This window comes from Sarcophilus harrisii, chromosome 4 (assembly GCF_902635505.1).
Source record: "Sarcophilus harrisii chromosome 4, mSarHar1.11, whole genome shotgun sequence".
In the NCBI taxonomy this organism is placed as follows: domain Eukaryota; kingdom Metazoa; phylum Chordata; class Mammalia; order Dasyuromorphia; family Dasyuridae; genus Sarcophilus; species Sarcophilus harrisii.
The window spans coordinates 84107474-84134642 of NC_045429.1; the positions used below are offsets into that span (position 1 = coordinate 84107474).

General features: G+C 35.8%; 1 protein-coding gene across 20 annotated transcripts; it reads right to left on the reverse strand.

Annotated features, from left to right (window-relative positions):
- Positions 1-5948: 5948 nt before the first annotated feature.
- On the reverse strand, positions 5949-19497 carry GLRX2 (glutaredoxin 2). 20 transcript variants are annotated; one of them, XM_012547756.3, is made up of 8 exons: positions 18922-19061; positions 18288-18472; positions 17863-18019; positions 16441-16581; positions 14792-14889; positions 13435-13498; positions 8975-9151; positions 5949-6255 (listed from the first exon to the last, which is right to left on the reverse strand). In XM_012547756.3, the coding sequence occupies exons 6-8, from the start codon at positions 13495-13497 to the stop codon at positions 6118-6120; spliced, it is 378 nt and encodes a 125-aa protein (XP_012403210.1). In that variant the 5' UTR covers position 13498; positions 14792-14889; positions 16441-16581; positions 17863-18019; positions 18288-18472; positions 18922-19061; the 3' UTR covers positions 5949-6117. The 20 variants fall into 20 exon arrangements, with proteins under 20 accessions (XP_012403210.1, XP_012403208.1, XP_031792923.1 ...); XM_012547754.3 differs by lacking the exons at positions 14792-14889; positions 18922-19061 and adding an exon at positions 19297-19497; XM_031937063.1 differs by lacking the exon at positions 14792-14889 and having other exon boundaries at positions 16441-16530; positions 18922-19059.
- Positions 19498-27169: the final 7672 nt, after the last annotated feature.

The window sequence follows — 27169 nt, forward strand, 5'->3', positions numbered from 1 at the left end:
CCTTGTAGTTTGTCATTTTTTCCCCAAGGAAATGTTAATGTCTATTAATTGTGGTATTATAGAATAATAATCCAGATACTTTATTTAGGGCTTTTACCTTACCTCTCCTAAGTCTTGATAGGATAAACACAACAATAAGTCATTCTTTAGGGACTACAAGAAAAACATTAAACCTTTGTGAAATGCTAGTTGACCACAAACTATTACTTAAAAGGAACAATGAATAAAGTACAAATTGTATTTTTACTTTTGATAAAATATAGTGCTTAATATTTTAAACAAATTTAAAGGTATTTTACAGAAAAGATAATAGGCTGTTATATAGCCATTCATCATGTTAAGAAATTTGAACAGAAGACACAGCAAAATTAATATTTAATAACTAAAAATTCACCTAAAATTCATCTAAGAATTTTACTAGAAAATGTGGCTTGGGACACCTCTTTATTATGCAATAATGACTATCCAAGGAAAAGAAAATGAGCAGTATAATGTCTAACAAAAATACAATAACTGGGGCAGCTAAGTGGTGCAATGGATAGAATACCAGCCCTGAAGTTAGAACTTGAACTCAAGTCCTTGAGGAGACGAGTTCAAATCTAGCCTCAGACACTTGACACTTCCTGACTGTGTATCCCTGGGCAAGTCACTTAAGCCCAAATGCCTCAGCCAAAAAAAAAAAAAAAAAAAATACAGTAACTAAACATAGGCATATAACATAATCATGAGTTCTATAAACATTACTTCTCTCAGGTTATTTAAAACATGAAAACTATTATCTATGGGTAAAAAAAAATAAATTGGGCATTAACTAACGCCCAATTAACTTTTCCTCTTGAGTTTATAAGCAACACAGCTGACCCCTGGAATCAGTGACTAGATTGTAAAATATCCTTTCAGTTCTGTAGTTTCCATCATGACCCTAATTATTGACTGCCTGGTTCATTTTAAATTCGAGCACTCACCCTCCACCCCCACTCCCATCCCTCTACTCTGCAGCTATTAAGTCATGGGATTACTGCTACTTGAAAGAGTATGTTAATGTATTCCAGCTCCCCCAAACTCAAAATATCTCTAGCATCTATTTCATTGTTTAGGACTATTCCATAGAATTTGGCCTACCGTAAGCAATTAAATTCTTTTCAATTTATCTGAATAATGCGCAAATTCAGGCCAGTTTGGTTATTTTTGAAACCTATTGCTAGAGTCCCAAATTTAGCAACAACCAAAGATATTCTGAAAAGAAACTTAAAGCTACAATTTGTTTTTATGAATAATCTTTACTGTCATTAAGCCCACTGAAATAAATTCAATTACATTTATTTTTGAATATATGTATTTGAAAACATTTTCCTCAATATGCAAATGTGACAATACACAGGGAAAGTGGAAAAAACTGCAAATTGCTCTGATAGAAACCCCACACTACAGGTTCAACCCCATTCAATATTTCAGTTGTGTGACCATCAGCAATATTATTTCTCCACATCTCAGTTTCCTGCATCTGTAAACCGGGTTATATTTGCACTACTTTATCCCTCAGTTTTGTAAGAAATCACTTTAAGTGTCAGTCATCCATCACATTTCCATCTTACTGTTCTACTGGTAATTTGCTCTCTTCTCAGATGAGCTTCACTTCTTCCCTCTAACTTTCGTAACATTAAATTTAAGTAAAAGCCAAGAAAGGTATTAACACAGTAAATGAAAGAAACCATGTTTTAAAAGAACACTAGCCTAGCTTCACCTCTTACAACATAAAAATTAAGATTATAATGGAATGAGGTCTTGTATAATGCAAAAAATACACTGGCCCAGGAGGCAAAGAGACCTGCATAATAACCTCAAGAGACTTGGGTTTCAATTCTAAAATTCTGATAAAATGATTTTAAAAGATTCAGTAAATGTAAGGTATTGATATAATTAATATTATAGTGCTCCCTCCTCCAACACAATACACATAACTTCAGTGTATGGGAGTCAGCAGCAGAGAAGATTCTTGATCTTTTTTGTTTCATGGACCCCTCTGGCAGTCTAGTGAAACTGATGGAAGCTTCTCAGATTTTTTTAAAATTATAATTGGAGGAAATGCTAAATTTTTGTCAGAGGTTAGTGAAAATTAAAGATATGTTTTTTTGCCCATCTACATTCACAGATCCTGACACTCTGAAACCTATGAAGAGATCTATGGGTCCTAGATTAAAAAGACACTTATTAATCTGTAAGGCAGAATAGAGATGAATCACAAAGTTCAGAAATAACTATTGCCAAAGCAAATTGTTCTTATAAAACAGGCTGAGCCAGGCAGGGAGCATTGAGGACCCCCACCACAAGCCCACAGGTAGATTACATGAAAATAACACTGAAATTAACAGCTGCTCTTGTTCCTGCTCTAAGAGTTCTTCAAATTGCATGAATATTGTAAAATATAAAACCAGGCTTGCTTTTTTAAAAAGGAAATTTAGGATTTTCAGAACAAAATGTTCTGTTTTTATACCAATGGCATAGAACAAAATCCCTTATCCATAATTAGGAACAATAGTCAAAGTTGTTACAAGTTTTTCCTGGAATATCTAGAATGCTTTATATCTTGCTATTTATATAGTTAAGTTCTTTCTCATCATCTTCTTTCAAATTGTCATATGCAAACATAAACATTTCCCCAGTAAAATGTAAGTCCCTGAAAATAGGCCTGTTTCATTTTTTGTCTTTGTATTTTCAACATTTAGCATACCATATTTCCCTAGTATGGCAGAAAATAGGCATCATCCCACACTTAACACATACACCAAGATAAGGTCAAAATGGGTTCATGACCTAGGCATAAAGAATTAAATTATTAATAAATTAGAGGAACACAGGATAGTTTACCTCTCAGACTTGTGGAAGAGGAAGGAATTTATGATCAAAGAACTAGAGATCATTACTGATCCCAAAATAGAAAATTTTGATTATACCAAACTGAAAAGTTTTTGTATAAACAAAACTAATGCAGACAAGATTAGAAGGGAAGCAATTAACTGGGAAAATATTTTTACAGTCAAAGGTTCTGAAAAAGGCCTCATTTCCAAAATATATAGAGAATTGACTCTAATTTATAAGAAATCAAGCCATTCTCCAATTGATAAATGGTCAAAGGATATGAACAGACAATTCTCAGACGAAAAAATTGAAACTATTTCTAGCCATATGAAAAGATGCTCCAAGTCATTATTAGAGAAATGCAAATTAAGACAACTCTGACATAACACTATACTCCTGTCAACGCAGAATTTTGGAGGGGATGTGGGAAAACAGGGACACTAATACATTGTTGGTGGAACTGTGAATACATCCAACCATTCTGGATAACAATTTGGAAGTATTTTCAAAAAGTTATCAAACTGTGCATACCCTTTGATCCAGCAGTGTTACTACTGGGATTATATCCCAAAGAGATTATAAAGAAGGGAAAGGGACCTGTATGTGCACGAATGTTTGTGGCAGCCCTTTTTGTAGTGGCTAAAAACTGGAAACTGAATGGATGTCCATCAATTGGAGAATGGCTGAATAAATTGTGGTATATGAATATTATGGAATATTATTGTTCTGTTAGAAATGACCAACAGGATGGTTTCAGAAAGGACTGGAGAGACTTACACGAACTGATGCCGAGTGAAACAAGCAGGGTCAGGAGATCATTATATACTTCAACAACAATACTATATGATGATCAATTCTGATGGACCTGGCCATCCTCAGCAATGAGATGAAGCAAATCAGTTCCAATGGAGCAGTAATGAACTGAACCAGCTACACCCAGAGAAAGAACTCTGGGAGATGACTAAGAACCATTACATTGAATTCCCAATCCCTATATTTTTGCCCACCTGCATTTTTGATTTCCTTCACAGGCAATTAATTGTACAATATTCCAGAGTCTGATTCTTTTTGTACAGCAAAATAACGGTTTGGTCATGCATGTATAATTATTATGTATCTAATTTATACTTTAATATATTTAATGTCTACTGGTCATCCTGCCATCTGGGGGAGAGGGAGGGGAGGAGGGGAAATATTGGAACAAGAGGTTTGGCAATTGTCAATGCTGCAAAGTTACCCATACATATAATCCGTAAATAAAAGGCTATTTAAAAAAAATAAAATAAAATAAACATTGCAGAATGACCAAAAAAAAAAAAAATTTAGCATACCATGTTTCTTAATAAATGCTTGTTGGACTTGATTATAAAGTTCAAAGCCTCTTGGTGTTTTCTGTGTAGTGCATGTAAATTTGAAAGGAAAAAAAAAATCTTGCTAGGAAAACCTTAATTTAGCTATACTTTTTAAACGCAGTGTTAATCGGGGATACAGAAGTTACATTTTTTTTGACTTCAGAAATCTATCTTTCTGGGAAGATGCTTTCTCCCTATGGATTCTTAACCATCCTGACATAAACGTGTGTACCCAACTCTTCTCTAGATGTCACATAACCTAAAATAGTGCCCCCTACTCTGCACAAAGCAGACACTGAATAAAGTAGTAATAATAAAAGAGAATGAAGATAAAACTTGATAAAATTGGAAGTAATTAAGACATACTTTTTCTTATGTATGTTGTAAGCTGATTTCCTCTTGCGTTTCAAATATGGATTAAGGAACTTGTTTAAGCTGAAATATTTAATAAACTTTGGGTTACTAGTTTGGGTTTCAGATGTATAACCATGTTTAGGCATACACTGATAAAATTTTTAATTGAAATTCCCATCCAATGTAATAATCTTTATAATATCCCAGACAAACTGTAATGCAGCTTCTGCCTAAGCATTTTTTACACTAGGAAATATACTACCTCCTCACAAAATAGCCATTCCATTTTGGGACATTTCTAATCAATATAAAGTTCTTTACCTTTTAATATACCAAAAGCAATATCCACGTAATGTCTACCACTTAGTTGCACACTGGAATCTGGAGAGTAAGTTAAAGATTATTTATCTTTTCAATACTGATTCCCATTTTATTTTCCTAACATTACACAGAGGCTGTATAGTTGATTATCAAGATGGAAGTACAGTATCAAATCTGTAGAGAGTAAATCCCTAATCCTAACATTTAATATTCAGTTTTTACATAAGAGTTTTGACAAGATACTAATATTTTTTAAGAAAAGTTATATTCCATTATTGTTCTGTAAGAAATGACCATCAGGAAGAATACAGAGAAGCTTGGAGAGACTTACAAGAACTGATGCTAAGTGAAATGAGCAGAACCAGGAGATCATTATACACTTCAACAACAATAATGTATGAGGATGTATTCTGATGGAAGTGGATTTCTTCAACAAAGAGAAGATCCAATTCAGTTCCAATTGATCAATGATGGACAGAATCAGCTACACCCAGATTAGGAACACTGGGAAATGAATGTGGACTACTTGCATTTTTCTTTTTCTTCCCAGGTTATTACCTACAGAATCCAATTTTTCTTGTGCAACAAGAGAACTGTACGGATCTGCACACATATATTGTATCTAAGATATACTTTAACATGTTTAACATATATAAGACTGCTTGCCATCTAGGAGAGGGGGTGGAGGGAGGGAAGGGAAAAGTTGGAAGAGAAGTGAGTGCAAGAGACAATGTTGTAAAAATTACTCATGCATGTTCTATCAATAAAAAGCTATAATTAAAAAAAAAAAAAAAAAAAAAAGGAAAAGTTATATTCCAGAGGCAGCTAGGTGGCACTGTGAATAGAGCATCAGCCTTGAAGTCAAGAGGACCTGAGTTCAAATTTGACCTCAGACACTTAACACTGCCTAGCTGTGACCCTGGGCAAGTCACTTAACCCCAATTGCCTCAAGGAAAAAAAATAGATGTATTCAACTATTGTGTGGTTTCACTGCTCATACACAAATTAAAAATACAAAATAACAGTCTCCATGTTGCCAAAAAACTTAGTCTAACCTTAAAGGGCTTTAAAAATAAGAACATTTAATAGGTTTCCACACATCTTTATTGTTCATCATTTCATAGGCCATTCTTTGGGAAAGATTTCACATTTTCAAAGAATTTTTTAAAACATTTTATAAGCAGAATGACTAAAAAGCTGACATTTGCCAGCACAGTCAAGGCAGTCTACATTACTGTCTGAAATTCTTTGATCCAAATTTTTTTAAGTAACACTGATGAACTAATGGAAGCAGCTTGCCTTCTTTGTGAAGCCTATGAGTATCAGTTGCTCCTCCAATAAAAGTCCCATTGACAAAAATTCTTGGAACCTGGATACAAAAAATAAACCATTTATTATTTTATCTTTTTTCTGTAATGTATACATAATACTGCATAATTTATAAACTAAAAATATAAGTAATCATTGCATATAAACATAATTCTTGTACATTATAAAAAGTTTTCTGTATACATACAAATGCTAAAAATACATATCTCTAAACAGGATCCTAAAGCTGGAAGAGCACTTATTTGAAATCATCTAATCTTTTTTTTAATCTTATTTTTACATGTAATTACAAGTAAAAACAATTTCTTGCATTCCTTTTTTTTTTTAAGTTCCAAATTTTCTCCCTTCTTCTTCTCTTCTCTCACTGAGAAAGCAAGCAATTTGATAAAAGGTAAGTCATGCAAACCAAAAGAAATCATGTAGTCTTATAATCTTATTTTATATAAATAAAAAAAATGGGATTCAGAAAGATGAACTGAATTCTCCTGGCTCATATATCTAGGACATCAAGATCCAAGCCAATGTAAATGCCATCCCTTTCAGGTCGTTTTCCCTCACCCATCCTAGAAAACTTAATAGTCTTTCCTTCCAGATGTATTTCAGACTTCTCTAATGCAACTAGGGAATAGAGTAAATAGTGGTGAGCTTGGTGTCAGGAAGATTTAGTTCAAATGGTACCTCAAACACTAGTAGAGTGACCCTGGGCAAATCACTTAACTTTTGTCTGCCTCAGTTTCCTCTTCTGTAAAAATGGAGATAATAGCATGAACCTCTCATTACAGATCAAATGAGATAACTTAAGTTCTTTACAAACTTAAAAGTGCAATAAGAATTCTAACTAGTATTACTGGTATGTAATCCAGTGTTTTACAGTCTGAAATATATGTTGTGTTTTATACATGTACATCAACCTACCTTTCTGGTTTTCTCTCAAAACTCTGCTTACACATATGCTAAAACCAAACTGAATTATGTGTTATTTTCCCTATACTCGGCCCCATTTGTTGCCCTCTCTCTTCTCTGTCTGAAATGCCCCAAACTCCAACTCCATAGCATCCCTCCAGTCTCCACAGTCTGGCTTGATCTCTCTTCTGACTCTCACAGCAGCCAGAAACCATTTTTATGGCTCTTACCTCTCCTCTGTGTCATTTTAGTGTTTTATGTGCACTTTTCCCTTTCTTAAGGGCAGGAGTATTATCTTATTCATCTCTATCTCTTATAGCACCTAGTAGAATGCCTCACACATAAATCTTCTAAAAGTGACTGAATTGACAGCAATTTGATGGTTAAATATTATGAAAAATCTCTAAGTTTCTGAGGCTAAAACATTTGGAAGACTGGCTAAGCTCCCCATTATTGTAAATTATATAAATTCACTTGTATGAGTGGAATGAAAACAAAAATAACCTAAACAAGATAGAAATATATAATTAGAAGGGAAACAGTAAGCTTTCAATAATAGGCTTAATAATAGGACAAAACTGTCCAAAGAAACCAATAGAATAAATTACATAGAGGTTAGTGTCCATGTGAACACTTATTGAAGAAATTTTAAAAGGTCACACAAAGATTAGCTTGCTAAGAAAAAAAAATTCTGATGCATTTTCCTCACCCTCTCACCAAAGAGGGCAGGAGAAAAATCTATACTCTGAATAAACAATGCTGTTTTCTTGTCTTGCCTTCTAGTTCTGGTATCCAAAGAGTACTAGAAAGTTTCCTTTTTAACAGGAAATTCCCACTTACTTGACTTGAGGACCTAGACCTCCAATTCTGTGTAATCAGAGACTTAAATGTCTGTGGGGGACTTGCCATACATAGGTCAGGTACTGTGTTAAGTACTTGAAGGAGATACAAAAATAACTTTGGCATAGTCTTTACTTTCCAGATAGATCATAATGAATTTAAGGATGAGCAGCTATGTACATACATCTCTATAAAGTAGACTATCTTAAGAGAAGCATAAATGAAATACTTTAAAAAAAATTCACTGGGCTTATATCCCAAAGAGATCATAAAGAAGGGAAAGGGATCTGTATGTGCACGAATATTTGTGGCCAGAAACTGGAAACTGAGTGGATGCCTATCAATTGGAGAATGGCTGAATAAATTGTGGTATATGAATATTATGGAATATTATTGTTCTGTAAGAAATGACCAACAGGATGATTTCAGTAAGGACTGGAGAGACTTACACGAACTGATGCTGAGAGAAACGAGCAGGACCAGGAGATCATTATGTACTTTAACAACAATACTATATGACGACCAGTTCTGAGGGACCTGGCCATCCTCAGCAATGAGATGAATCAAATTAGTTCCAATGGAGCAGTAATGAACTGAACCAGCTACGCCCAGAGAAAGAACTCTGGGAGATGACTAAGAACCATTACATTGAATTCCCAATCCCTATATTTTTGCCCACCTGCATTTTTGATTTTCTTCACCGACTAATTGTACAATATTTCAGAGCCTGATTCTTTTTGTACAGCAAAATAATGGTTTGGTCATATAGACTTATTGTGTATCTAATTTATACTTTAATATATTTAACATCTACTGGTCATCCTGCCATCTGGGGGAGAGGGTAGGGGGAAGGAGGGGAAAAATTGGAACAAGAGGTTTGGCAATTGTCAATGCTGTAAAGTTACCCATACATATAACCTGTAAATAAAAGGCTATTAAAATAAAATAAATAAATAAATAAATACATAAATAAAAGTTCATTGTTTTACAATATGGAATTTAAAGAATTTACTCACAGTCCTTGCACCAGTCATTTTGTGAAGAGCATCCTGAAACTGGCTTCCATATTTATGCATGTCCAATTCCACTGCGGTATATTTTATATCCATGTCATTAAAAAGCTTTTTTGCCATTGTGCAATAAGAACAGGATGTTTTTGAGAAGATCACTACACAATTATGTGTAATTGTTTCCTGTAATAAAATGCATAATTTTATTTTAGTTAGAGACTTTTTGTTGTGAAAGTGACTTTCAGGAGGAGGTTTAGGCATTTTAATGGCACTAATAATCAAAATTAAATTTAAAACAATAAGATCCTTTCTTATATCTACCAAATTGGTAAAAACAACTTTTTGGATTCTTGAAGAGGTGATAGGTTTTCATTTATTATTGAAGGAATTGCAAAACTGCTTTTTCTAAGAGAGAAATTAGTTAATTCACAATAAAAGTTACAAAAATAAATAAATAATATCATTTAACCCAACAATTCCAATGTCAGCAATCTAGTCTAAAGGTATTATGAAAATAAACATTAAAAAATATCCGTTCAAAGTCAAGACTTTCAAAGGGAACTAATGCAAAAAAAAAAAAAAAAATCAAATGAAGGTGGTCTAGCTGTAACAGATCTAAACTATTTTATAAAGCAGCAATAACAAAAACCATTTGGTATTGGCTAAGAAATAGACTCGCTGATCAGTGGAATAGGTTAGATTCAAAGGATAAAAGTCAATAACTTTAATAATCTAGTGTTTGACAAACCCAAAGACCCAGCTTTTGGGATGAGAATTCACTATTTGACAGAAACTGCTGGGAAAATTGGAAATTAGTATGGCAGAAACTAGGCATTGACCCACACTTAACAATGTACACCAAAATAAGGTCAAAACGGGTTCATGATCTAGGCATAAAGAATGAGATTATAAATAAATTAGTAGGATAGTTTACCTCTCAGACCTTTTTCCTCTGACACTGTCCACTCTAGGCTGGTCTTATCACTTCATGTTTGAACTATTTTAATAGCCTCCTGGTGGGTTTGCCTACCTCAAGTCTCTCCCAAGTTCAATCCATCCTCCATTCAGTCATTAAAGTAATTTTTCTAAAGTCCAAACCTGTCAATTCTCTACCCAATAACTTTCATTGGCTATTTTGCTCCCAAGGTCATTCAAAGCCCTTCATAACCTTGTTCCCTCTTACATTTACAGTCCTTTTTGGCACCTTACTCTCCCTGCTACATGCTCTTCCATTAAGTAACACTGGCTTCCTTCCTGTCCAGTCACTAAATACCCCATTCTCTCAATTCTGGACATTTTTTTCTATGCTGTAAGCCGGGAATACTCTCCTTCCTCAGTTTTACCAAGTGACTTCCCTGCCTTTTTTTAAGTTCCAATCAAAATCTCACTTTTTACAGGAAGTTTCCCTAACTCCTAATTCCAGAGCCTTCTCTCTGTTAATTATTTCCTATTTATCCTACTTGTGGCTTGTTTTGAATATATTTGTTTGTATGAAGTTTCTTATTTAAGGTCCTTGAGGGAAGGTGTTAGAATCCTTACAAAGTATTAAGTCAGTTGCCTAATTTAGCACGGTACTTAGCAAATTCTCTAACTCACTAATGTATTTAAGTACTCACTGGAGTTCACACTTTTGGGAGATTCACAAGTCAATATTCAGTATGAAATTCCCAAGTCAGAAACCCACAATCCCACTCTCTCAGAGGAGGCTGTCAACCTCTGAGTTCACACCTCTAAAAGAGCATAAAAAGGAGCTGAGTTAGTGAAGTGAGTCAGTTCAGAAGAAGCCCACTCTGGGAGGTAGAACCAGATTCGTTCATCCCATCTCACACCACTGTGGTGGCAGGCTTTCCTCCTTCGCTTCTCCACTGAAAGATAGGCCTCAAAGAAAGCTACTCAGGCCCAAGGAAAGAGACAAGACTTGGAAGGAGAAAATAAATGTTTGGATTTTATCAGCTGGCTGTATTTTGAAGTGATTATTACTTTGAACTGAAACTAAGGCTGCCGCCAGAAAACCTCCCCAAGAAACCTGCTCCCAGGAGAACGATCATATTATTATATAAAAGAAGAGAACACCACAGGAAGGAACTATCCTTTTCCTTCCTTTGGACCCTCAAAATACAGTGCCATAGTATGTGCTTAATAAATGTTAAGTGACTGCTAAAATAAGACTTGGTAACTGATTTGGATATATGGAGAGGGGAAACAGAGATATCAAGTATATCTCAATGATTGCAAATATTAGTGACTGGAAGAATAGTAATACTTTAAATAAAAATAGGGATACAAAGCAAATAAGACACAAAGTATCTGGGATATAAAGAAATTTGAAGACTTTTACAAAATAAAGCAAACCAAAAAAGCAGAACCAATAAACATGTACAATACAAGAGAAGAAATAAATGATAATATAATAAAACATTTTTAATTTTAATAAAAAATAATTTAATAAATTATCTCATGATGGGACGGCTCATCCTCCGGAATTTTTCAATTAACAACTTTTCTGCTTTTTACCGAATGATCTCTGAGTAGTCATTTTGGGTAAGGGTCTTCTACATCCCTCACAATGGAACAATATATGATGGCTATCTTCGAATATTTGAGGGATTACATGTAGAATAATAATAAACACATATTGCTTTAACATTTATAAAGTGTTTTACATATATTATTCTCATTTGATCTTCACTACCATCCTGTGAGGATCAATGTTATTTATTACTCTTATTATACAGATGAAGAAACTGAGGATGAGAGAGATTAAATGACTTGTTCAGGGTCACATAGATGATAAGTGCCAGAGGCAAGATTTTAACGCAAGGCTTTCTGACTTTCAAGTACAATTTTTTTTATCCACAAACATGTTCTGCTTACGTCTGCTTCAGCGTAGAACTTCAAGAGATGGGCAGAAATGCAAAAAGGCAGATTTCAATTTACTTTAAGGAAAAACTTCCTAACAAATTAGAGCTTCTCAAGAGATGAATGAGTTACTTTGAGAGGAAACAAAACTTAGAAGTTTTAAGTAGAATCCTAGTATAAATTTCCTCTCAGGTATATAATAAATTATATAATTTCTGATGTTTTAAATTTCATCGTGTAGAATTCAATTTTTTTAATGTTTAAATTTCTTGATATAGGCATTAACTTTAGCATGTTTTTTAAGATGATTATAACTCATAAGACACTTTTAGTACCTTAATGGAATGAAGGAAGAGAAAAATAGAAGGCAGATTTTACTGAGCTAACAGTAAAAAGCTGAAAAGGTAAGGGAAAAAAGAAAAGATTAAAAAGGCTGTATGAGAAAAAAGAGTGAAAATGGGAGAACAGAAGAGGAAAGAGGCAAAATGGTATTGCACAATCTAAGCAGAGACTGTAGACTGTAGTGAAGAGGGACCAATTTGATTAAGCTTCCTACATTGACACTTGTATAGAATCAAAGGAAAGGCTTTATTATACAGAGACCTCAAGGTGAAATCTAGGACTCCTTAGATGCAAGGACTATATTTTTTTTTAATAGCAGACATTAAAATATTTGCTGAATTAGCAAATATTCTGTAGTACTACTAATGATGTAAAGTGAAATTCTGAGTAAATCCATTTACTCAATTAAGATTACTGAATTCTGTTATGGGCCAGAATTCTGAACTTGAAATAAAGATTCAAGGTGCTAAGTCAGTAGAACTGAGGAGACATTTAGCATGATCCAATATGATTGATTTAATTCTACAATTAATGGTTTCCTAGTGATATAATGAGCTGTAATGTTAAAGGTCACTTTTAATGGGATGATCAGTTCCTCCACTTGTCCTATTTCGTATTCTGCCTTAAGGTTATGACCATCCCCCCTTAATGGTTGAGGTAAAGGTGGTATTGACATTCCTTAATGTCATTAGAATATCAGTAACCTCCATCTAAAAGGCTATCCCCACCTAGGTATCTGCATTATGTCATTGTTAATGTTATTCCATAAAAGGCTTGCTGTCCTGATACTCGGGGCTAGACCCTTTGAGATGATAGTCTCATCTAGCCCTGGGATCCATTGGTCCCAGTATTTCTCTCCATTTAATAAACTATTGAATTGGTCTCTAATCTCTGTCTTGGCTCAGTTTCTTTTAACATTACAGGAGCCTCAGCCAGGATTCAATTTGGGAAGATTCAGAAGCCACAGAGGACAAGCACACTAGAAGCTGGCAAAGATAGAGAGGCAAAGGACTGGTGGCAAGTTCTTGGAACCAAGAAGAGGGAGAGGTTTCTAATAAAGCTAACTAACAGAGCCCCAGGAAAGGAGACAAGACTTTTTGAAAGAGATAATAAAAGATTTGGACTGTAACACCTGGCTACTTGTGTGGTGATTACTGAACTGAAAAGAAGGCTGCTCCCAGAGACCCCCAGGGAAACTGAACCAAGGAGAACATTACAGAATTCTCTTTCCATAATCAAAAAAATAGATGTTGAATTGCACTCACCTGGATCTGATTTATAGGAGTAATTTCTGATTTATCCATGGAAGAGGATGTTCTGTTCCCCATCCTAAAATAGGGGAAAATTAGTATTATACATTTATGGGTTTTATACATTTTAAGGCTAACAAATTACATACATATTTTAAGACAAAATAAAAAAATCTAAGTCACAAAACAGATAAAAAAAAAAAAGATCATTTAATCAAAGTATTTATTTATTGAAGAGTAAATTTGAATAGTAAATTTTCCACCTCTAACTCAAGTGCATTTAATCTGTGTTCTCTTCAAGTGAAAAGAATTTACTGTACAAAGTACAATATACCTAGGTTCTAGTAAACTACAGTTCCATATGAATTAGTCAAAAAACATATCCATATCAACTTAAGTTCAGTAAACTTTTTTCTATTTTAAATTTAATTTTATTACATAATCCAAAGTTTAGCAATTTTGTGCTGAAAATTTGAGAATTTTTTTTTTGTATACATTTTTTTACTATCTTTAAAAAAAAAAACACTATGGGGAAGTACTACTATCCTATTATCACTTTGCAAACCTGTACTACCCTAGAAAAAACTCTAATATGTATAAAATAAAAAATGGCACCTCTATTCCCCTAATCTAAACACTATTTCTCAACATCTTTTTCTTCCTTCCTTCCTTTCATAGCTATACTGCAGTCCTAAAGTATATTTAGTACAAATTAATGTTGAGCCAGTACTTGGGCAATTGATTTTTAAACACAAACTAGGATTTTAAATTTGATGTCCACAAAAGTTCTTATGGTGTGAACATAAAAGTAGATTTCTGAAGACTTTTAAAGATGTCAAATAGCAAAATATTACTATTCAGAGGTTTATGCAATAACAAGATTTGCTATCAAGTAATTTCTCCCTCCCTCCTCCCCCACCAACAAGTCATGAAATTCATTTTATCTTGAGATTTTAATTAAAATGATTTATCATCTGTTATATTGTTTCTCTTTCCAGCTTTGTGCCAAATGAAAATTTGGTAATCATACCTATGCTTTCATATACAATCACTGATGATAGTATTGAATGGGTAATAGGGCCAACATCTCCATAGCATTGTAATAAACACAGACCTTCGATCTGATTTCAATACTTCAAAGATTTGTGGCTTCATCCATATGAATTCTATCTTCAGTTAATGCATACGACAATCCCCATTCCTTACCAAAAGTTTAATGAATTGTCTCAGTCTTCAAAATAAACAATAAAATCATCACATCCAATCCTCTATTGGTGACAACATTTCTCAAATAAGATTAAACCAATCCTCAGATGACACTTTGTCATCAAACCCATCCCCAAAGCCTTTCTAATATTAAAGCAAGACTTGCCAGAGCTTATGCTCTCTCTGCTGGCATAACCTTCCTCCACCTATGGTTACATCCAAGTCATCTGAAGTACTTCGACTTTAGTGGAAACCATGGTGATCCTAGACATGAGATGACATCAAAGCATTAATCAAAAATTTGGGGGGTACTTTACCCAAATGACTGGAAATCCATTTAACAGTACTAGCACCATCTAGCTCATGTTTCATGCTATGATCCGAGATTATTTCATGGAAGCCAACTAAATGCTTTGTTGAAATTAGCACCTATGCTATTTCTCCTTAATTTACCTAATAACCTTCATCAAAAGTAAATAATTTATTCTAAGTGAATCTCATCAACTCCTAATAATTATTAATTTTTCCTTTCTGAAAGTTTTAATAGATGATCAGAATAGAATTAAAATTTCTCAGTTGAATAGGATCTCAGAGAACACAGGATTACATATTAAGTCTGACCCTATCTTTTCACAGATGAGGAAACTCAGGCACAGAGATTTAATAACTTGTCCAATATTATTTATGTATTTCTGGCATAATCAGAAACTGTCTTCCTGATTTCCAGTCAAGGCCTTATTACCATACCATGCTAAGTCATGTAGTACAACTCCCTAAAATTACATACATGAAAACAGACCTAGAGTGATGAAGTCACTTACCTAAGGAACAAACCTAGTCTCTTCACTCCCCCAACCAGTGTCCTTCTCACAATAAAACATTAAAAAGGCAGTACTTAAAAAGTTCAGGATAAACATACACTCCTGGTATTAGTTTTTGTCTATTTCTCAGCTCAGCAGGCCCAATAAAGTTTTAACTGACCATCCAGAAAAACTCTAGGGAACTGATCCCTATTGTGTAATAACACAAATTAACTTTAGAGTGAGAGATATGCTTAGAAAGAAAACTGGTGTTCTTTATTTTCTTTACAATCCATAAAGTCTATAAAATTCCTGGTGGTAAAGTTAATTACAGAAAGTAGGAACATTAGAGGCTATCTACGCCAGACTATTTAATCCTGAAAAAGAATTTTCAATAAATTGTTACTCACTTCATTCCAGTCCATTTAAGGATTACTTGAATAGTTAGAAATTTTTTCTATATAGTGGGCCTAAATGTACTTTGAAATTTCCCTTAAACTCTTTACTTTACTTCTGGTTAGGTCTTCTAGAGTCAAGCAGAATAAGGTTAATTCATCTTCCAGAGGACAGTCCTTTAAATATCAGAAAACTCTATCATGTTCTATTATCTTCCTCTCCTCCAGGATCTGGGAATGTACAATTCCTTGAACTGATCCTACATGGCATATTTTCATTCCTTTAGCTTTTTTTCTGAGGACTGTCTTCTAAATATATTCATTCAGCTTGTCTACATCATGTGGTAAAATTGGCAATCAGAATTAAAAACAATACTCTAGGACAGAATATATCAAAATTATAACCTCACTGTTCCAGACACTATGCTTTTCTCAAAAATGGAAACTGATCACTAAAAACCAGCATTAAGAATAGTTTGGGAGACTTTTTTTTTTTTTTTTTTTAAATGAAGATAACTAGACTTGGAAATGTTGTCTCAATACTTAGATTTTAGCACAAAAGTATCTCTTAATATGTGTTTTTTTTTTTAAATTTTGCCAAGAATATGAATGAAACTTACTTGTCTATAGTTTGTAGGCCTCACCATCTTCTCTTTTTGAAAAACGGGACATTTTCCGCTTCTCTAGTCCTCTAACACACCACTCATTTTCTAAGATCATTCAAAAAAAAATGCTCGATATCTGGAAGTTCTTTCAAAGGTCTAGGATATCAAGGCATGGGGAATCAAAAATTGTTGCCTAAACAAACTAATCTGCTAATTTAGGCTTTAAGGCCCTGCTAATTACTCTGCCTATTCTACTTCAAGAAATTTTACTTACCATGGGAGAGAAAAATGGAATCAAGGTAAGAGTTAAGTTGTATGACTCCTTACCAATTACTCCAAATCATCAACCTACCTCCAAATCTTATTTATTATTCCATTTTCACCAGCTTACTTCCCCAACTCCACATACAATAATTTCTTCATTAATCTTTCATGGCTTTAGAAGATTAAAAAAATTATTTGTCCAACATAAACTTAAGACAAAAGTAGTTAGATGTTTTTAATGGCTCCTCTTTTTCCATAGCTAGCTGATGCAGTAAATAGCATGTTGGACTTTGGAGTTAGGAAGACCCAAGTTTCATTTCTGCCTCAGACATTATTTACTGGCTGTGACTTGGGGCAAGTCAATTTCTTCATATGTAAAATGGAGATAATAGCACCTGCTTCACAGGATTGTTGTGAGATCAATTAACAGATGCAAAATATTTTTGCATACCTTCTATAAATGTTAGCTATTGTAAATAGAAAATCTTAAAATTCTTTATAAATGATAACTACCCCCTTCCCCCCCAAGTAGGTTTGATTAATAAACTGTTTATATCCACTCCAGGAATTTTTGTCTAAAGAACTAGCATTTGTACTTCACTATATCCAGTGCAGGGCAAATATTAAAACATCCTTGTTATTTGGCTCTTTTTCTTGACTCCATGGAGATCAATAAACTTTTTTTTTTAAAGCATCATACTATCTCCAGACACTGTACTAAGTATAAGGAATATCAAAACAGGCAAAAGACAGTCCTAAAGCTTACAATTTAACCTTAAGATTACCACCAAAGTCTCCTTTGCATATAACAAAACAACTGAGTAGATAACAACTTAACTTTCTACAGATCAGACTTCTCATTTGCCCTTTCTTAGGGTGTATTATTTCTACTATCAGCTAATCTCAACCATTTTGTTCTTTATCAGCTCCAATTTTAGAACTTTATATTTGGAGGGTACATTTCTTCCCACTCCCAAGGACTATGAATATTTACAAACCATCTACTTAATAATATGGCCTAGAATTACATCAGGAATTGATATTAAATTTCTTGTGTAGTTTCTAGAATCCTCTTAGAAAAATCAAACATGCTCTCCCCTCCAATCTTCTGAGCACTTCTACTTTTTCCAACATTATTACTAAAAAAAAAAAAAAATGTTCCCAATATCTCACCTTCAAAATCTTTCAGGACCAGAAGAGGTTATTATAAGTCATCTTAAGCTGGACAGATGATCTCATTAACAGATATTCCTTCACTATCTTCTCATTTACCTTCCTTTGCAATTTCCTCATTACATTATTCTAACACTTCCAGTTCATATGCCAGTATCTTTGCCCAATGGAAACATAAAGGAACAAAGTGGTTCTGTTTTATGCTAACAAGTTAACATTATACTCCTGCAAGCAGGTCTTCCCTTTCTTGTTTTTCTCCTCAAATGTAAGTAAAAAAAAGATTCTATATGACCCTTAGCAGTTTTATTCCTCCTCCCTCCTCTTTCCCCCCCCCCCCACCCCCCATCTATGGGCAGGGATAATCCTTACTAAATTACCCTTAGCTTTTTATAAAAATCCTCGATAGATGTAATTCTTTTTCTAACCTTCCTGAATGTCCCTTTTCCGCTGTCCAGGAATTCTGGGGTCCAGTTCTTTAAAAAGCAGAACAACTTCTTCCTCCAGATTCCTTTTAGATGCCGAGTAAGGAAGGGATCGACAAATGCCGCCTCTCTAGTTGCTCAAAGCACTTACCAGCTCCAGAAAGAGTTCTGGTCTTATTTCCTCTTCCCTTAGGGAACACGGAAATCGTTTTTTAACCATTGCTAGCACATTAATGTCACAAACAGAGAAGCACAAATTACCTCGTTTTATCTCCCAAACCATCCACCTAAGACAGATGCTATTATCTTCACTTCACAGGTAAGACAAGTGACTTCCCCGGGCCACCACCATCTGGCCAAATTTGAACTCCAAACCTTCCTGACTCCAGAAGAATTATTACAGACTCTAAAGTGATATATAAATTCTATTCATAAACGCTAACTAGCTTTTATTTTTAGAGGGTGAAGGTGGTGGGGAGCGACTAAATTCCTAACGAACAACTAAACTTCTTCCCGTCTCTTCCTTCTCTCTCCCCTTCCCCGCCCCCCTTTCCCTCGAGTTTGGCGGTAAAATAAAAATAAAAAAAACAAAAACAAAAAAAAACCGGTGGGCAGAAGCTAGGAACTCGTCCCCTACTTGTCTCGGAGTTCTTAGTGACCCAGAAAAGAGATTTCGAGGGTGGTGGCGTCTCGAACCCTACCCTCGCACTTTCTGGCGTCCAGAAGAAGGGAGGTGAAAAGGAAGACCCCAGCCTAAGGGAGAAAGGGAATCCCCGGCCTACTACGTCATTCCCGCTACGTGGACAAACCCGCAATTATGCGGCCATCTCCCCTCCCCTCCCCCCAACGCTGAGGCTGTCGGGTTACCCACGCGACCCCGCGGGAGCACCAGGCAGGAACAGCTCCCTTCCTAGGCGCAGGGACTACCCCGGAGCTAGGGTTGCCCCGCTCGTTTCGGGGGCGCCGAGACAATCCCCTCAGCCTGAGGCTTACACCCTCTACGACCCCGTACCCTAAGGTGACTGAGGCGTTGGCGCCCCAGCGGCTCTGGGCGAGGAGCCGGGCCCCCGCGGTCGCCACCCCTCTGGGCAGGAACATGGCCCCTCCGCCGGCGGCGAGGCCTCCCCTCAATCCCCCAGGTCGCCCGCGGCCCGGGGAGCCCGTGGAGTCGGTGGTCAGAAGAAACTCCCTCCCGCCCCTCCCCCCATTCCCTTCCGGGGCCGACCTCGTGCGTCAGAGGAAGCGCACGCCGCGTCGTCCAACCCCGCCCTGTTCCCAAGCCCTGCGGGCGACGCCGTGACCGGCTTTACCGGCGTCGCCACGGCTCCTCCCAGTCTGACCCACGCTTCTCCCCGCGCCTCCGGGGTCGCGACCCGTAGGTTGCGCCTCGCCGGCTTGGGAGGCGCGGGCGCAGTGGGTGCCAGTGCTGCTTCACCCTCTGCCGTCCCAGTGCGGCTCCGGGCGTGCGCTCCGGCTCTCGGCTGGGCGGGCTTTGTCGCCATCCGAGCTCCGCCCGGGGGGCCGTGAGGATTCGGGGGTGGGGGAGACAGCCACCGGCTTCGAGGGTGGCGTCTGGAACTAGCGACCCTGAGATGCGAGTCCGCCGCTAAACTGCATTCTCCGTCTGCAACCCGGAGTCCGGGCTGCGGACGGGGGAGAATACTCCTTTGAAAAAGCTCATCGTTAAGCATAAATGTTACCGGTTTTTGATTTTGCAAACCCTACATTTCTTCATCCCTTAACTCCCGTGTAACAAGTTTTCTAAAGGAGAAAAAAACATCAACCAAACCATATCCCGGGAAAAGTCGGATTGTCTTTGTAGCGTCTGCACGCATGGACCTCACTCTGCTTGCATTTCCAATTTGCAGTTGGTTAGCACTGTCCCAGGCACCTTGCAAGAAAAGGCTTAATAGGCGTGTTTGCTTGGTGATCAACTTGTTCTTTAGACTCTACAACATTAATTTTCTTTCTTTTTTTTTTTTTTTTGGGAGGGAAGAAACACAACCAATTTGGTACGTGACCCTAAAGACAAACCATCGCAGTTAATTTGAATGTCATTTACCAAGCCAAACAATGATAACAAACCTTTGGGTTTTATACAATTCTCAGCTACATAATTACGGCGAGGTTTCTCGACATCTTTTGTATTTTACTTATAGGACAATTACATAAATTGCTTTTAAAGACATAATCTAAGGACTTTATGGAAGCCGATGGCAAAATTGCCCCTGAAATTTCAGAAGCACTTACTGGAACCATCTGGATTGTTTTATTCTTCATGATAAAAAGCTGAGTTGATGATTGTGATTGCTGAGATACAAATTGTAATTGCTTCTGATTGGGTTCTTTATTTTCATATTGCATAGTAACCCATAAAGCACAGACTGTCACAAATAGTTCTAGAGGTTTGTGATTTCACTGAGGTGGGGTGCAAGCTAAATGGTACAACCTAAATAGTAAAATAACAATTGGAGAATGAAACAGGCTGTCAGACACAGTGTGTTAATTTGTTTTGCTTAAATTTACTTTGTAGCAAGAGAGGGTTCTGTTGAGGCTTATTGAGAATGACAATGAGGGGAAGGAGGGAATCATGTTTTTTTAAAAAATACACAAGGACAGATTATAAATCTTCAAGTTCTAAATCCTATGATTCTTTAAACCTAAAGGTTGAGAATAATGTCTTCACTAATTATATAATGACATAGCTGAGTATTGTATAAAAATCAAAGGGTAATAATTATCACTTGACTTAAGAATGGGACCAGTTCTTAAAAAGATTGTATATATATATTAAAATATATATATATATAAAGTTGTATAGATGAAATCTAGATCAAGTGCATTTTTTGTCAGGTCATTGGTTATTTCAAAGCTATTGAATACATTTACACCAATAACTTCTTTTTCACATTTTCCTCAGAATATTGAGGCAGCTATTAAGAGTAGAATTTTTTTTTTTTTTAAATAAAAGCTGTAATGACCCCCAGAACATACTAAGATGTTTCTGGGTTCTTGTGTTGCTTTGTACTTGTACACAAGGAATGTATGAGGTGTTAAAGAAGGACTAGCATCTCTGGTATGAGGGCATACTAAGCCTTTGTCAAGGCTGTTTTTCTACATTTAGTGTCCAACCAGTGTCTTAATTCTCATTTGTGGTTCCCAAGTAGCTGTTATGCGTAACAGCCACACCCTGGGTAAGCCTTCTCAAGCAAGGGCTAAACCCAGGTTGAGGGTAACTGACAGCCTGTCTCCATTGTCTTTTCCACAGGAGTGGTCAGATGAGAACAATTTGTTCCTATAGCCATCAAGGTGCCAGAAAGCAGGCAATGTAGAGCACTTAGAATTTAGGCAGGTATGTGGGATGCCAAGGTCATTCCACTGCCATCCAGACCATCATCAGTTATCCTAACCTTTGTCTTCCACTGAACTTTAATGATTCTAAAAGAGTGAGGCCGACAATTTGGCGCAATTTTGTCTTACTTAAATCAAATTCACACACAACCCATCAGCCCCAGAAAACAATGTAAACTTAATTTAGGAACTTTCAATGAAGTCAGCAAGCATATATTAAGAACCTGCTATGTGCCAGGCATTATACTAAGCATTGGAATTTTGAATTTAGATTATGAAAGATATACCTGCTACTATAATTTTCCATGAGTCAACATGATGTTTAGAATATATTACTGAAAAATCACAAACATTTAGAATGACTAATGACTTTCAGATTATTTGGAATTTAAGTCATAAGGTTTTCTCTTTTTATATATACATAAAAACAGCATGAGAGTTAGCTCTAAGTAGTAATATATGTTAACCAGTGTTTTAGATTGTTATGTTAAATGTCAGTCAAAAATTGTAAGTCCTGTCAGTCCAACCTGCTATCCTATGTAAGAATTAAATAATTGAAATAACTACCTGTAATTTGGCATTATCTGCTAAAGAAAATATGTGTAGGGATTTTTTTTAAGTCTTCAAGTGTTCAGGTGAAAGTACTTAAAAGCTCTAATTCTCTCCCTCTCCCCCAAATATATGAGGCACTGTGTTTCTAAATGGAGAAAATTAGAAAAGCAGGGGCAGAAATATTCCTAAATATGGTTCCAAAATGAGGTCTCAACTGCATATATGTATAAAGGTCTGTGTCCAGGCAAGCCCTGTCAGTATAAAATACCTTGTGTGAGAAAACATAATGCTAATTGATTGGGATCAAAAAAAGTCCTTGCCTTCAAAAGAGCAAAACATATATGGGGAGAATAACAAGTGATTATGTACAAATAAAGTATGCACAGGACAAATAGGAAATAAGAAATGGAGAGAAAGCACTAGAATTAAGAGGAAAAGGGCAAGGCTTCCTGGAGAAGATAGGAACAAATTGTTCTCATCTGACCATTCCTGTGGAAAAGACAATGGAGACAGGCTGTCAGTTACCCTCAACCTGGTTTAGCCCTTGCTTGAGAAGGCTTACCCAGGGTGTGGCTGTTACGCATAACAGCTACTTGGGAACCACAAATGAGAATTAAGACACTGGTTGGACACTAAATGTAGAAAAACAGCCTTGACAAAGGCTTAGTATGCCCTCATACCAGAGATGCTAGTCCTTCTTTAACACCTCATACCTTCCATGTGTACAAGTACAAAGCAACAGAAGAACCCAGAAACATCTTAGTATGTTCTGGGGGTCATTACAGCTTTTATTTAAAAAAAAAAAAATTGTATTTAGGATCTGAAAGAGACCAGGTAGTCAAGAATGGAGAACAACTAGAGAAAATTTTGATTTAATATCTTAATGGAGGAATGACAAGGAAGCCAGTATTTGAATCAAAGAATATGGGGGAGAATATAAGACTGAAGAAGGAGTGGAGGATGGAGAGGGACTATGTTATTAAGGGTTTTGAATATAAACAGAGGCTTTTGATTATTTTAATCTGTAGGTGATAGCCACTGCAGATTATTGAGCAGAGGGGATACATGGTCATATCTGAGTTTTAGGAAAATCACTTTGGCCTTGGTGGAGGATGGATTGGAGCAGGGAGAGACTTGTGACAGGGAGACCAATGTATGGCTATAGTCCAGGTGTGAGGTAAGGAGGGCCTGCACCAAAGTGGTAGTATCAGGAAAGAAGGGAGTGTATTAGAGATATGATGCAAATTGATGTGTCTTGGCAATATAGATTGCATATGGAGGATGAAAGTTGGTGAGGAGTTGAGTATGACAGTTGTGAACCTAAGGAACTGAATGGATGATCTTCCTTCCTCTCTTCTTTCCCTCTGATTTTTCTGTGACCCAGGTTCAGTACAGCTGAATTCTTTAGAATTAATTCACAAGTATCCTGGTCTATAGAATCCTAATTGGATAGGTCCTCCAGAGCTTCCAGCTTAGAGAGGGGCCCAGGCCAGTGTTTTCAAGCTTCTCCTAGCTTTGTTCTGAAAGTACAAGGTATAACTGTCTATTCCTTCTTGGTCTTTCAACTTTTGGGGTTGTATTCCTCCATTAGAATGTATGCTGCTTGAGGCCAGGGATTTGTCCTCCTCCTTGTATATTTCCTATATTTAAGACTATATCTAGCACATAGTAAGTGCTTAATTTTTGTGGAAATGCTTGTGGGGTAATATACCACTGAGGAAGCAGGCAGGGAGATGATCTATGGAATAAGTCCTAAAAATGCCATAACTTTCATTACCTCTTTCTTAATGTTGTAGAGATACTCAAATGTAAAAGAAAACTGCTTGTACAGTAGAACAAACTAATTTGCATGAGCTTTTTCCTGACTACTACCTTGCATCATCTATTTAAAGAACATTCTTATAGCCACAAAATGAATGTTTTCTAGTCCCACAGTCTTAGTAGTTTTAAGAAATCAAAACAAAATGCTTTCTATTAGGAAGTGGGAAGATGTTTTTAAAAGAGCTTAAAGGATTAAATTTTTTTTTTAAATTATGTTCAGTGCCACCTGGTGTTCAAAATGTGGTATTGACTATTACATTTATTCTCTGGAACTTTTCCCCCTTATCATTACAAGTAACCAGTATTAATTAACCATTCCCTTTTTTCCTTTTGTCTAAAGGATAGAATACTATTTGGATTATTATCTTTTTTTTTTTTTTAATTCACAGAGAAAAAAGAATGAGGAAGGAGTCTAGAACTAAAAATCTAAGAGAACACCAGTAATCTAAGAAATGTTTAGTTGATTTGATTTTTTTCCCAGAAGGGACATTGGAGAACATCTAGTCCAACCTCTCATTTAGAATTCCTTTTTGAGAAGTGATCAAAGATTAAAGAAACACAATTTAGTTAAGAAAATAGTAGACAAAATTTTCTTTATATCTGTTTTATAAATTGCGTTAAATCTTTTAAAAATAATTTTAAGCCATAAGTAACATACAGGATAAATAATAAACACATTTCATAGATCTAATGTTTTTATTGTTATGTTCTGAAGATTAAAGATACTTAGGTGACACAGTGAAGTTTTAATAAATGAATACTTCAAAGGCTATATCATAAATAATTCAACATACTCCCTCTAGTCCCTCCCCTTTGTGCTATTTCTGTCTTTGGAGAAAACCCCACGTGGCACTCTAGCTTCTCAAGGTTATTATTATTATTCTCAAGGTATTAAGAAGGCTAGTTGTTATAAAATCTGCAATCCTGGCACCAAGATGATCATGGCTCAAATTCCTGGATTTGGGAGAGAGGTTCATCTTTGGCCTACTGAAGCTGAGGAAGAAATACAAATCTAAAACAAACACCCCCCAGACCCATTTCTTGCTGAGGTAAAAAGGAGAGAAGGGAAAGGGCAAATTTCTTTCTCTTTTTTTTTTATCAATTTCATTCATGGTATCAACATAAGGAATAACACATAGAAGAGTCAAAAACATAAGTAGATGATAATAAAACGCTAAGGAGTGTGCCACTTTTAAAATTACCAACAGCCAAACAATGAGACTATATAAGGTACTGGCAGAGTAGGGTCTATCTTCAGCAAATTAGGTCTGTTCAAAAGACCTCCCCCCCAAAAAAAAAACAAAAACAACCTTGACCTTACCATTTTTCATATTGAATCAGCTAAGTTGATATAATTAAGTGGTTTCCATCACAGAGATACATTAAGGTTGTTATGGAATATTATACCAATCAAATTACACTAGAGATTTTGGTTAGTGGCAATACTCATTAATTTTTGCTTTAAAGTTTTTGCAATAATCTTAGCCTTCTTAGAGAACAGAATAATAAGTAAATTAGTTCTACTATTGTTTATGTAATTTAATTTAATTGGACCTTCAGATCTATTCAGCAAATCTCTAGTTGATTTTTAATTCTCCAAAATAATTTCAAACATTCCCTCCCATCCTCTACCCCCACTACATTCTCCTAGGTCCCTTATTCTACAGATGACCTTACTTCCTACCTATCTTGGTGAAATTGTTGAGTATCCAATGTGAGTTTTTCTGAATTTCTTGCCACTTTTTAGCATTTTCACTCTTTTTCTTGAAAGAAAAAGTATTTCTCTCATTTTTCCAAAACTAAGCCCTAAGGCTCACTTATCCCCTCTTAGTTTCTCCAGATTCTTGTTTTATTATCTCATCTTAGTTTACTATTAGGGAGGTAGTGTTAGGTTTATTGTTCTTCAAAATAGGGATCATAATACTTGTGGTCCTTACTTCACACAGTTGTGAGAGCCAAGTAAAATAATATATGTATATAATGTTTATAAATCTTAAAAAGCACTCTTCTCAAATTGCTTCTTGCATTCTACTTAAAAACAGGTTCAGGTTTTCCATGGTCTACTAAAAGAAACTTTCCCATCGTCATAATACTCCCTCAAGATAGTGCTGGAGTTTGGGGGATCCCAAATATTGAGGATTCCAGATCAGTGTCATGAAGTAAGAGAATTCCCAAGGTCAGATCATCTCCAAAATCAAGGGGCAAAGTTTATTATAATGGTATAAAAGGAGATAAAGTTCCTTAGAGGAACCAGTAACTTACAAGGAGAGAGGCAAGACCTTTTGAAAGAACTCAGAGCCTGGTATTCTAAATATGCTAATTTTGTGCATCAGTAAGTTAACTGGTAGTCATGGTTGTCCTGTTTATATATGACAGCTTGGGGAGTTGAAGTTTATACTTAATTAACCTCCATATTATGTATGGGTAACAATGAGGGTCAGTATTGGATAGCCCAGTCTGTACAAGATAATTCTATAGGATGTTTGTTCTACAGAGGTAAGAGATAATTTTCCTCACCGGGGCCCACTCAGATAGTGGGTTGCTGCTAGACACATGGTCTTTTGCCTGAGTCCATTCCCCCATTGTTAGTGTCCATTTCTTTCCTCCCTTTAATTAACAAACTATCTGGGAATTATATTTTTGTTAATGATACCATGTGTTCTAGCTCTAAGTTTATTTTCCTAAAATCAATCCTCCCTGTCCTTGCGTCCAAACTTCAGGATCATGTTTTCCTTGCCCCTCTTCTTATATCTCCTTACTCCAAGTCCTCTCTACCCTCCTTGGCTCTGGAGATCTAAGTCACTTACACTAAAGAACACATCTCATATTTTAGCTTATTGGTAATATAATGGTTTTATGAGTCTAAGTGGTCCCTCAAATATCTAATCTCATTTATGTATTTAAATACAAATATCTTTATATTTAAGCTTTCCTGAGTCCTTGAAGAGATAGATACAACATTAGTAGCTTCAGCCTAGTCATCTGTTCTGAGATGGCAGCAGGAGCAGGCTTATTCTTTCATTTGTTTCTCCTGATGTCCCTAAGCGTTTGATTCTTTCTGGATCAGCTTGAGATCTGGATCCATATTGCTGCTGCTGTTGCTCAGCTCTTGAGGTTCACTCTTCTTATTATCAGTCTATTTCTTGAAGATCATGTTTGTC

Coding starts and splice junctions, on each gene's coding strand:
- GLRX2 (XM_031937059.1), bottom strand. CDS start 19,382: ATGTTCCTGCCCAGAGGGGTGGCGACCGCGGGGGCCCGGCTCCTCGCC. Junction 13,499..19,296: donor AACGCCTCAGTCACCTTAGG/GTACGGGGTCGT, acceptor CCCCTATTTTAG/GATGGGGAACAGAACATCCT. Junction 9,152..13,434: donor CTCCTATAAATCAGATCCAG/GTGAGTGCAATT, acceptor ATTTTATTACAG/GAAACAATTACACATAATTG.